Raw genomic sequence first — 12938 nt, 5'->3', positions numbered from 1 at the left:
TAGTCAAGCTCTCTCTCGTTCCACCATCCTCCTTTCCCCTGCACATTTCCTTTTGATTTTTGTCTTTGTTTAAAAGGAGAAAACCCCCCTCTGATCTGTTTTTGGTGGATGTATGCATTCCTTTTGAGTTGCTCCTGTCATGACCAAATAACTTCCATGCCACCTCTGTTCCTATCAGCTGCTCTTTAGCAGAGAGAGATCTCAAGGCTCTAATGTGCCAACAGACAGCCCCTTTTCAGCAGACTCAGGAGTAAACACCAGCTCTGTGGCAGGGCAGACAAGTCTCCTTAATTTTATTTTTATGCTGCCAGTCATGAAGAACCCATCATTACCCCACGCTCAGAGTTACCAGGACTGTTCCTGGGCACATCTGTACTGAGCTTTCACAGGTAACTGTGTATTCCCAGTTTCCAGATGCCCAAACTAAGATGTGTTTCCAGCTGGGAAGATGTTACACAACCAAAGCACCTCCTGAGGCACCCGCCAGACAACGGCAGAGGGGTCAAGGCTCCAACTTCCCAGGGGGAATACGGGACCACAGCAAAGGGCAGGCAAGATTCCAAGAGAGCAGCACCCTGTAGCAACATCTCCCTTCCAGGGGGCTGCCACAGCTTGGACCTTCTCCCTTGTTTATTTTTGGCACTGCTGAGTGCCCAGAGCTGCAGCCAAGGTCAAGACCGGCAGGACCTTGGCAGGAGCTGTGGCAGAGACAAGAGGCTGGGCCCAGTGGCCACCAAACTGCCAAACAGGTTTAGTCAGCAACAGCTTTGAACCTGAAAAATAAAAAAAAATTCACGGATCAATTCTTGCCTGAAGCACAGTAAAAATAAGGATGGCATCTCCCAGCTGTTCATTCCCCTTCTCATCTTCTGTCACAGCTCAGCAGGTGTGAAGTGGAAAGGCGAAGCCCGATACTCTCCTGCAGCTCGAGCAGCACAGACAGCTCTGCTGTGACGAGGAGGGGCTGGCTGAACACCCCCAACAGCACCCACTTTTCACAGTCAGCCACACTGACACTGCTCTCTGCCCACGAACTGCCTGCCCCAAGGACAGGCTGCGCTTCCCAGAGGACACACGGAGCAGTCCACGCTCCAGCACGGACACTTCAAAGCTGTTAAAGCTGTTCATGCTCACGGATGGCATTTGCCTTACCCAGGGCACAAAGCCACATCATTAGGAGGCTTTGCAGCTACAGACCTATGGGCAAAGCAGCACAAGTTCCTATTGCAGGAAACAGACCCAAAATGGTAATTTCAGGGGAATCCTCTCAATTCATGTGAAGTCCCTCAAATCTCTGCAGTCCATGAAACCTCTGGGTTTAACCCAGGTCCAGCTGGGACACGAAGGGCAAGAAAACAGCACTGCTGGCAGCTCCACGACAAACTGGTTTGTTCTCTGACCACCCCCACACATTTGCTCGAAGAAATGGCTACTGCTGTGAATAGCAGTGGTTTGAGCAGGACAATAACAATGAACTGTGTGCCCTCCTCTGCCCGAGCCAAGGGCCTGCCCGGGCCATTCCTGGGGGCCCAGCTCAGCTTTGGCCAGGCGCCACAGGCGCTGCCAGGACCAGGGTAATGGAGCCGTCCCGGCAGCTGCAGTGACTATTTTATTTCACACTCAGAGTACAAGATGTACGTTGTATCAGCAGACACTCTCCAATAGGAAACTGTGCTCTTCCCCAAAGAGCCTCTGCTGCAGCCCAAAATCAGCATGTTCCAAGCTCCCGAACCACCCAGGCCAGGCAGGGACAAGCACATCAACCACTGGAAGACGCTCATTTTCACATTTTGAGCTGAAGTCTGGGTTGTTTCACCGAGCCATTTGGTGATAACCCCGCTGTTCACCCTTTTCCACCTGCAGTCTTGGCTTCCTGCTCCAGAGACAGTGGGGTGGACAAAGCAGCCCAAGGTGAAGCAACACACCTTGCACCAAACACTGGGCTACCAAAAGGCTTCCCCCTCACAAACAGCTCAGCAGTGGCTTTCCTGATCCAAACAGAGACAAGAGTGAGTGATTTCATCCTTCCACAGCCAAATGTGTAAGCACACAACGCTCGGCCGTTGAGAGGCAGCGCTGGGTGGTGGATGCGGTGCTGCCATCGGACCCCGAGAGGCTGCCTTGCTGGGGAAGAGCTGTGGGGCTGAAATCACTGACATGGCCCTGACTCATCCAGTCCTCCCTGTTTCAAGAACAAGATCAACCCAAAGAAGCATCCCTACTAAAGGCAGCTCTGCCCACAGCACCTCCCTCTTGCAGCGTGGTTTGGAATCCAAGGCCAAGTCAGCCCTGCAGCACAGCACCTCAATGGGAGAGGGAATGGGATGAGAACATCAGGCCACGCTAAAATCAGGGTAGGATTCAGTGATGTGCTGTTGCTGGATGGAGGAGATCCCCTCCATGTCCCTGTCCCACTCTTTCCCATCCCCAGCATCGTCACACAAGGACAGTGGAGCTCCTCAAATCCCACACTGGGCTAATTCAGCTTGCTAACTAAGAGCAGATGGTTTTCTCTTGCTTGAGTGACCTTGGCCATTCTGGTCATGGGACCCAGGGCCAGAAGAAAAAAAGAATGGCAGTGCACAGATTCACCTCCAGATCACTGCTGCCTTTCTTATCTTCTGTGCTTGTTGCCATCCCAAACCAGACTTCTGCTCTGGAAGAGTCTTCAGTCTCCAGAACCTCAAACCTGTGTTTTAGACTAATTTCACATTACAGCTAGAGTGAATTTAGACTGGATTGTCAGACCACCACCTACTCACCAGGCATTTCCTGAGCAGCTTCTAAACCCACTGTAGAGAAAGGAGCATGGCAATTGCTTTTCACCCTCATTTTCTGTGATTTTAAAACTAATTTAATGACAATTAAAGTAGCTTATTTCAGGGGCAAGCTCTCTAAGGAGTTTCCAAACCAAAACTGCAACTCCTCTGCCCTTTGTGCACTAACTCAGGACTGCAGACAAGAGCCCAAGGGCAGCACCAACCCAACTGCCACAACCCTACTTTGTCCACATTCATTTTGCTGTGCTGATTAAACACAACAACTCAGCCATACCCCAGCCAGACTATTTATGCTATTACAAGGGTATAAACTGCTATGAAAATGTACCTCCAAATTACAACATGCTTAGCATCTGTCCTCAGGCCTGCCTGCATTAAACATTCCTCATGCCAGCTGCACTCCAGGCTCTGCACCTCAGTCACAGCCTTTTCATCCCTCTTTGCTTCACTTGTTGTTGACTGATAATGATCAAGAATTCAGAAAACACTTGGAGCTTCTCCTCTCATCTTAGCTTAGGTGCTTGGAAGGTCTAATAAAAAAAAACCCCAAACCCAACCCCTGGAGCTGGGGAGCAAAGGAAAGCTTGCAGCTATCAAAGGACTATCAAAGAACTACAATGTACACAGGGAGGAAACAGGTGTCGGACCAGAAGAGGACCAAAGGTGGCATTTGCAGTTTTACAACAAAGTGGACATTGGGTTACTGTTTAAGCACCTACAAGGAAGACTCAGTACCTTTCTCTCCAGGCAAGACTACACAGCACAGCTCCCCCACTGCATCCCCTGGGACTGAATGTAATTATTCAGCTGTAAAATCTCTTAGGATAACTTTCCCTGACTTTACTTTGTTACTGACAATATTTTACACCGATTCATCCCTCTAACCTGAGCGCTGGCTTGAAAATTCATGCACAATACACTGCACTGCCTCAGTCAAAAACCCAGGACAGCTGAACTCCATGTGGTCAGAGGGGATTTGCTGAGCTCAGTCTCAGTTCATCAGGCAGTATTGTGCAGGGCTTTTCTTGGTATCACTGCTGATGAAGACAGTAAGCCTCTTTGTTTATTTTTTTCCCCCCAGAAGAATGACACGAGCAAAAGCAAACAGAACAACCAGACCTACAGAACAAATAGGTTATCCCTGCTCCAGAGCACCTGGCCCTGGGCCGCCACTTCTTGATGTCCCCCATGACAAAAAATCCCACGACATTAAGTCTTTTCTGCCTCTGTAACAGGTTTCCAGCCAAAAAGCAGCAACTTTGTTTGCCCAGGCAGGAATCAGCCCCATCTGTCAAAGCCAAGTGCCTCATGGCAGCATCCCAAAGCTGCAAAGTTACACACACCAGTGAGCCCAGCACAGGTTTGGGGGGGACCCTTCCTGCTTGGCTTGTTTGCTTTTGGTAGAAACCCTGGTTTTTTGGGGCTTTTTGGTATAAACCCTGCAGTTAAGCAAAAGGTTGGTTTAGAAGGGCCCAGGACTGCTCTGCTCCAGGCTGAGACAGGAACACACAGCAAGTCTTCTTCACTTCATCCCATGTCAGAGCAGTCGCCACTGAGGAAGGTAAACAGCAGCAAGAGCTTGGCTCAGGGAGCTGGGCACAAGCACAATACAAGAGGGGTAAGAAAATACACCCTCTGTGTAGAACCTGCCTTCTATTTGCCTCTGGTGGTTGGTGAAGATGCCAGTGAATCATTTATTCAGACCTCTCTGTTTCAGAGGTTCCCAAGCACTCTGCAGCATAAAGCCCTCAGTGGAATTTCATACAAGACCTTAAGCCCAAAGAGACAAAAGAGCCTGAAAAACATTATCTCAGCATCTCCAGTTCTTTTGCCTTTCAGTGTGTTTTTTTCAGGGGGAATTTTCTAAAGCTGATATTATCCAGCCCAAGTCCTTTTTGCCTGAAGCATGTAGTGGCGGGAGGCCTTGAGCTGCTACACAAACCATACCAACACTCCCCTAGGGATCACGGAGTCTTTTCCCTCTCCCATGCTTCACTGCAAGCAAACAATCTGGATCTTCAGCACTCTCGTTTTAAGCTTTCCAAATCTCTTTTGGCTGTGTGCATTACATAACCAAAAAAATGGCAGCTGACAACACACGAAGACAAACGCTTGGGAGAGGAGCTGGAAGATGGTCGACACCAGCTACACTGGAATTCACCGGGCAACACTCAACTACAGACATAAAGCACTTAACCTTTACAGCACTAAGCTCAAACCCTCGGAACAGTAATTAGGATGAGAGAATATATCCCAAATAATGGTATTTCCATTCTCCCATGAGACAAAGACCAAGTGCAAAAGAATTTTCTCTTGACCTACAGTGTGCTGTTCCAGATGCACGAGCCAGATGGACCTCATGGCTGCTGCTTTAGTTAATCCTTTCCTGCTACTCCAAGAACTGACTGCTTTAAGAAACTATCCAAAGCAGAAGACTACTCTTCCTCATGACAAAGTATAAAACCCATCAAACACACAGCTTGCTGCAGTGGACACTCATGACTGAGCTATTAAAAAGCACAAGAAATTGCTTGCTCATTAAAGCTCTCTTTCCTAGGGAAAGCCCTTCCTGTGCACCTTGGCAAAGGCAGGAACTAACCCCAAACATGTAAGTAATGACAGCAGAACTCAGAAACCCTCTATGAATCCAGCTATCACCCAATCTCAGTGCCTGCCCTGGAATTTATTTTTATTACAAATAAGAAGCACTTCATGAACTATTTGAATGTGCCCAGAGGACTTTTCAAAGCAACACGAGCATATACGTGTCACAACAAGGCACAAATAATTGCGCTCCACCTGGGAAGGACCGAGGGAGCCTAAATGGAGCACTTCAGATTCTGACGTATTTATTTGCTAAAAGTTTGCAAGCATCTCCTCCTAATTGCATCATCCACCGAGAAAGCCTTTCGGGTAGTACAACAGGAATGGAAACACTGGGAAAGGAGACCACAGGGAAGGAGGAAACACTCCTCCTTCCCTTTGAACTTCTGATTAGCTTCCATTAGAAGACTCTGGTGTGTCTGAAGGCGTTTCCCATGGGCCAGGCTTTATCTGCATAGAGTCAAACACTGGTACTGAAGGCACAACAGACTCCTGGCTTCACTTAAAGCCAATCAGTCCTTCACCCCTAAACCATTTCATCCCAAGGGAACTGCCCTGGCAAGCTCACCAATATCTCCCTCAGCATGTTCAGAGGAGCAGGGATGACAGGAGTGCGTGGCAGATACCAGGCTTGCTGGCACCCTCTCCCACCTGCACTTATCTCTGCTGATTTTAGAGAGCCAACAGAGACTTTTGCTACACCAGCTCATTTACTGCCAAGTGAACTACCACAACACTCACCCAGGAAAAGACGAGCAGGACAAGCTGCTGGGGGACAGGGGTTTGTCCTGTGGTCACAGGTAGCTACAGAGAGGACTCTTATTCATTCTCTTATTCTTATTTAAGCAAGTTAAAAAGAGAGTAAACCAGAACTGGGCACATAGACCCAGTTCAGAGGACGTGGAAGGCTCTGCACGGAACAACAGCAGGAGGTTTGGATGCCCTGACAAAACCAGAAGATCCTTTGCTGCAAAGCCACAGCTGAGTTCAGACACAAGGAGCCCATCAGCAGCTCCAGGACAGGCTGATGAAGTGCCAAAGCTCTCATTCATTCCTAACTTAAAGCTTATAAAAACATAGAATCTAGTATTCATGCAAAGGCAAATTACAGCCTGAATTAATCTGAATTAACTAAACACAACAAACTCATCCTCAAAAAATGCAAGATTCGATAACAAAATTAAGAGTCTTCACTGTAATCGCAATAAAGCACATCAATCCTTTCCATTTTGTATTACTCAAATTAAAATGGCCAGCCAGACCAGCAGGTTTCCTGCTGAACAAGCACACTCAGTACCATTCCCAGTCCTCCCACCCAGTCAACAGGACTTCAGCAACCCCAGTAATTCTGTGAAGGCTGGAACATCTCCCTCCACGCACATCCCAAGGCTGTTTAATTCAAACAGCCACAAACATGCTGCTAAAACAGCAGGGCCAAACTGAGAAGCTTTCTTCTCTATAGGTAAAATGGCAACCCAGTAGTATTCTTACTAAAGCATTTACCTGTCAGGAAATATAGATATGACATGCTCTTTTATGACTTCAAAGAAAGGGTTCATGAATATGAATATTTAATAAATGGCACTGCCAAGGGAAAAAACATCTCACCCTCATGGGCCAAAAAGTCAGGATCCTACAGCAGTTCATGCTTTGTTATCTTTAATTACAGAAGTAATTCCATTAAAGCTTATTCTGTGCATCTAACAGTCCTCCCCACAGTACCTCAGCAATGCTAATAACTCTTCCTCTGTGGCTCTAAGAGGAAAAGAAACCCTGCTCCCTGGTTTACAAAACTTTACCCGGTTGCAAGAAGGCAGTTGCCCCAGTCCTGTAAAGTCAGCCCCAAAAGAACGGCCAGATGGGTTGAAAAAACACCTCCAAGCTCAGTCACCAATACAATGAAATCTGCAATACTCTTACCCCTTAGGCAGCTCGCTACAGGAATCTGAGGCTCTCCTTTCATCTTTGCACCACAGCAAATAAGGTTTCTCTAGAGATCAAGCAAATCAGTTGAATGGGAGGCATTTGCCTTTTGGTCCCCAGAGCAGGGCAGTGCTCAGCGAGCCCCATCCCCTGTGTCTCACTGGCACGTTACACGTGCACATCTCACATGGATTTCCACTGCAGATCCAGTGAGGGTCAGGCTGAAAGCAGCCTTCTGCATCACAAGGATGGCCACAAAATTCTCTGTTACAAAATGTACCAGGCCAGTGTACTGAGATCCCACTGTAGCTTATGTGAACCCAGCAAAGGCCAAGACATCTGTTTCAGCTAAACAAACCTGTTGTGAATAGAGAAGGCATGTGAACTATCTGACCAAAAACCTGGCTCCAAAACCTGCATTCCTATAATACGCTGTGATCTCAGCAACACTCCAAACAGCCTCCATCCAACTGATAGGAAAGAGCTGCCTCATCAACCCAGCGAAAACCGAGCTCAAAAAGCAGCAGAGACAGCCAGCTGGGATATGCTGGGATAACACGCTGAAATCCAACGTGAGAAGTCCTGCACTGGCTAGTGCAGCAATAGCCTCAAACATACATGGTTTGTCAGGTTTTCCAGTTTACCCTGAAATGAGCAACCCACCACCTCGATCCCCGCCTTGACAGCACCCCTGGCTGTCACAAGCAGCGAGGCAGAAGCAGGCACTGAGCTGCTGCTGCTGGCAGAGCGAGAGCACGCTGCTGTGCTCATCATTTTGCTCTGGATGAATTCTGGTATTCTTCGGCCACCCTCAAGGGGATTTGCTATCTCTTTCCAAGATGCTCCTTACAGACTAACTCAAACCATGTTCTGCTGGAGAAGATGCAGGAGAGAAGGGGGAGAAAATAAACCAACTTCAAATGCAAGAGAAATAAAAAATTATTCCAAACACCTTGCACCGTCACCGAGGCACTGGGCAAAACGCCAGCGCAGCCCTCCCTCCTCTCCCCCAGACAATGAGAATGTGAGAAGCCAGCTGAAATCTGGTGCCCCTGGGGAGAGCCGCGCTGCAGGAATGTTAAATCGGCCGAGTTTTTAATCTAGGACGAAAAAAAACGCTGGCAAAACAGCACAGCGGCAACTGGCATCGGCGATGGGGAGGACGGTGCCTCTGCCAGGCTCTGCACCTTCGTCCCGGCAGAGCCCAACTTAATTCAACCACTTCTGGCCGCCGAGCCGAGGCGCAGAGCGACCAGGAGGAATTCTCCCTGAATGGGGTTATTCAGAGGAGCCATAAAATCCGCCTGCGTTTGTGGGAAGCCGGATGCAGGCTGGGAAACTGGCCTGGCTACCTGGCCCTCCATTTTCGCTGCCAACAGGTGATCCTGGCTCCCCACCCGCTGCCAGGTGACCAGAGAACCCTCTCCTGGTCACAGCTCTCCAGCAAACCAAGTGCAACAGCCGCTCCTGCGCCCGACAGTGTTCTCAGTGTCATTCTGCAAAAGTGCTTGTTTTTTAAGCAAGGAAACAGCCCCCGAGTGCGCCCGGCGCAGCGCCAGGAGCCCGGGCAGGCACAGAACCCGGGGCTGCTCCCGACGAGCCGCCCGTGCGGGGGCACCGGCGGGGCCCGGCCACGGCCCCGGGGCTCTGACCCACCGGGGTCCGGGCAGGACGGGGGGTCTGGCCCAGGGTTCAGCCGAGCTCAGGGCGGACCCCCGTGCTCGGAGCCCGCAAACAGCCCGGTCCCGGCGGGAGCTGGGACGGTGCGGGAGGGAGTTTCCCCCGCGGACAGCCCGGCACGGCGGAAGGCGGCCCGGGACCACCGCCCGCATGAGTTTGGCGGCTCGGCTAAGCTCGGCTCGGCTCAACCCCGCTCGGCTCGGCTCGGCCCGGCCCGGCCCGGCTCTGCCCTGCCGCCTCTCACCTGCGGCCGCGGCTCGCCCAGCCCAGCCCAGCCCAGCCTAGCCCGGCCCGGCCCGGCCCTGCACCGCCCCGGCCCCTCGATCCGGGGGTGCCCCCCGGCCCTGCCCGGGCAGCAGCGGGGCCTCCCGCCCGCTCCCGCCGCTCAACAGGTGCGCGCGGCCGCACTCACCTCTCCGCCATGGCCGCTGTGCCAGCGAGCGGGGCAGGATGTGAAACCCGATCCCGGCCCCGCCCGGGGGCGGCGCGGCCCGGCCCGGCCCGGGACCCCCGGCCGCTCCCCGGGTCCCTCTGCCGGGGGCCGCCGCGCCGGGCCGGGGCGGGGCCGGGCGGGCCGGGCGGCAGCGGCGGGGCCGCGGTTCGAGGGCAGCCCCTGGCGGCGGCGGCTGCGGCCGTGCCGGAGCCCGACCGAGTCGTGGCCCGGGGGGTGGAAACAAGGAGGGGGGAGCGGAGCTGGGGCCTCAGTTTGGGAGCCGCTAAAGTGTTATTTGGGCTGCAGGTCAATGGCGGCGGTCGGCGGTCGTGACCCGTTGTGTGAATAAACCCGCGGTCGGGGGTCACCCGCCGTCCCCGCTCGGGGACCCTTGGGGAGCGGTGTTGGGGCGGCCCCAGGGCAGCCTGTGCTCGCTGCTGGGTCGGGGACCGTGCCCCCCGCCGCTGCCTCCCCCTGCCCGCGCCGCACGGGGCTTTACTGGCCCTGCTCTGCCCTCCGGTACTCACGGCACCCTCCGAGAGCGGAGATGGAAAGCGGCAGAACCAGCCTGGAGCATCGAGAGAAGAAAGCGTCTTTGCCTATGCTGAGTGCTGGGCTGTCCCTGCTTTCAGGTGAGAGAGTACCAAACCTTGGCTCAGTCCGACTGGAAAGGCTGCCAGGTTCTGGGTTTGTCCAGTGTTCTTTTTTTTTCCCCAGCAATTTTATCGGGGCAGGTATTGTGGATTTTCTGTCTTCCTCTGTGTCCTGAGCACACAGTAGACTGGCCAGAGCTGTGTCCCCAGTGCATGCACAGATCCACCAGCAAGGTACAAACAGTGTAGATTCAGAGGCCTCAGGAACAAGCAGAGCCCTACTCCTCGACCAGCCTGAGGAGTCTGAATAAACAAGCCATGCACTAAAGGTCAGCCCTGCTGGATCGGCTTCTGTCAGCCACCGGTTTGGAGAATGTCACTTGGCACGGTGGCACGGCAGAGCCCCTGCTATCTCAGTAACTGCTGCAATGTGGCACTGCTCCCAAGGTCCTATGCTTCCAGAATAGGAACAAACCCATGTGGGGGCAAATCCTGGGAGCTGAGCTGCCTGGATGCCTTAGACCTCTAACAGCGGGTGGATTTTGCCACTAACAGAGTGATTTTTGGCCCGTTTCACACCATGCAGCAAATGTCTGCTAGAGTCAGAAATGAGTCTGTTCAATTTACTAATGACCCTGGGCAAGCCCACGGCCGGGGTCCCGCACAGAGCGACACTGCACTCGCTTGCAGACGGCATTTTGGCACTTCTGAAAACTTGAGGGTAACTTAATCTGAAGACATTCCCGTGAAAGTCCCACTGCACTTTTAAATAACAAATAGAGAGACAGTGAGATCATGGCCGCTGCGCTCGGGGCTGCTCTCACAGCTGCACTTGCTTACAGGGGGTCCCTGAGCGGGGCCAGCGGGGGCTGGGAAGCTGCTGGACGTACCCGAGGTGCTGCAGGACAGCAGGCAGGGCAGGCTGAGTTCTGTGGGGCTGCAGAGCTCAGGGACTGAGGCACAGGCTGGCAGGAGAGGAAGGGGGAGAGTTAAACCAGGTCTATGTCGGAAACAAAAATTTGCTGGTTTGGCTCTACTGTGGTCAGATTGGCAGCTCTCCTTGTGGAGGTGCAGAGATTACTCGCCTTTGCCAATACAGGCTATACCTGTCCTCAGGGAAACGGCGATACTGGGAAGGTGCTCATGAGCAGCCAGACAGTCTCTGTTCGAGGGCTCCTGCAGGTACAGATCTGGTGTGTAAGAACTTTAACAGCCTGATTGACATCACTGTGCCAGAAAGAGACTTTGGACAGACTGAAAATAAGAGCTGGGGACATGGGAGATTGCAGGAGCCCCAGCTTCAAGGGACCCCCAAAGTGAGGGACCTGATACAATAAGTGTAAAGTTGGCTGCAAGAGGAGCCAGACAAGTAGTACTTTTTTTCTGCGATGTTCTCATTTTATTTTGCATATTTCAGGGGTTGATGATAAAGGGTAGGCTGTTTTCCACCTACACCTCCGGCAGCCTCGCTGGAGAGAACCTGAACATCATTGCTTGGCTGCTGCAGCTCAGACTCTGGGGATGTTATTCTGCACGGAGATCCCGTCTCTGTTGAGGCCACAGAAGGTGAGGATGCAGAGGACACGCTGGGATGACATGCCAGGGTCAGCCCGACTCGTGGGCTGGCAGCTCTGTGCTGACCTGCACGAAGTCACGCAGCAGCAGGGCACCAAAATGCAGAGCAAGGAAACCACCACGAAGTCAGAACCTCTCCACTGGAGTAGGGCCACACACCTGCTGACAGCAAAGACACTCTTGGGAGCAGAGATCCCCACTGCTGCAACAGGAAAGCTGGGTGAAAGGAGGTTCAATTGCCAGGCACAACAGACAGCTCTGAGACTGTGACTTGCACGCAGGAGGAAAGCTGTGGACCAGAGTCCACCTCTTCAGGAGAGCCAGAGAGTGCCAGTGAACATGAGCACTGTCAACACCAGTGACTCAGGGAGGGGCAGAGAAATCCCCAAGGGGAACAGTGAAGCAGCTAAGGGAAAAGCCTCTTCTGTGGGAACTTTGCAGTGACTTTTTCAGAGACTTTCACAGTTCAAGCAGTCATGGGCTGAGGAAAACTTCTGCTATTGGTACCTGGTGCAGTAGCACAAGGAAGTTCTCCTCCAGAAATACAAGTGGGTCACTACTTGACATGTACATGGGAGATCAAGCCCGCCAGTCAGAATGCCTGTTGTCAATACACCAAAAGGGGTAGCAGGAGTTGAATATGAAGTGACTGAACAGCCTTTGAGAGCATGGCAAAGACATTGCACTGTCTGTGAGAGAAGAGGGCCCTAGCTCTTTTGCTAATAAAAAAACCATATTGCCTACAAGAGGAAACAGCCTTCATGAATTGTGAGGCTGTGAACACCAGATCCCTGTAAGATGAGTTAAATATGATCAATGTTTCCAGGCCAAGGTATCCCCTTGCTGCCTGTTCTGAGCTGAAGGCTTTTTCCTACAACTGTTGCTGCAGAACTGCAAAAGGAGCCAGCTCTCTGAGATCATGCTGGAATTGTTCCTCAGATGCTGCTCCCAAGTAGAAGAAACTGCATTTGGAGTTGTACAACCTTTTGTGAAGCTGCTCAGCTGATGGACGTTCGTTCTTGGGCACACACTCCACGTCAGAAGATGGCAGGTAGAGGACCTGGCACGAGGGGTCTTTTTCATCTGGAGGTGTGGAAGAACCAGTGATGCCACAGCTATGGAGAGCTCAGGATTGCACTGCTGCTGCCCTGCCCACTTGTCCCAGGCTGAGAGATGTTTAATGCCCAGGCAGATGTGCCACGGCTGTAAGCGCAGCCATCATATTGCCCCTGAGGTGTGGGCCAGCAGGCACTGCCCTCGCTCTGCCCCCATTAACAGACTGGGCTGCACAGCTTGGAATCAGCCCAGCCCAGCCCAGCCCTGCCCCACAGTAACTGTCTCCATGCACAG

General features: G+C 52.2%; 1 protein-coding gene across 2 annotated transcripts in view; it reads right to left on the bottom strand.

The window, feature by feature from the left end:
* Positions 1–10294, bottom strand: part of LOC126639062 (rho GTPase-activating protein 39-like) — a 54727-nt gene extending 44433 nt beyond the window's left edge. Inside the window, exon 1 of one of the 2 annotated variants that reach the window (XM_050313533.1) lies at positions 9948–10294. In XM_050313533.1, coding sequence (XP_050169490.1) covers positions 9948–9997 — 50 coding nt within the window. In that variant the 5' untranslated portion in view covers positions 9998–10294. Of the gene's footprint in view, positions 1–9399; positions 9555–9947 lie in introns of those variants that run through there. The other variant, XM_050313534.1, reaches the window with a different exon arrangement.
* Between the last annotated feature and the right edge of the window lie 2644 nt (positions 10295–12938).

This window comes from Myiozetetes cayanensis, unplaced genomic scaffold, assembly GCF_022539395.1.
Source record: "Myiozetetes cayanensis isolate MyiCay16 unplaced genomic scaffold, myiCay2020 scf19, whole genome shotgun sequence".
NCBI classification, from domain to species: Eukaryota; Metazoa; Chordata; class Aves; order Passeriformes; family Tyrannidae; genus Myiozetetes; species Myiozetetes cayanensis.
The sequence above is the reverse complement of the archived record's forward strand: the minus strand, read 5'-3'. Positions and strand labels throughout refer to the sequence as shown.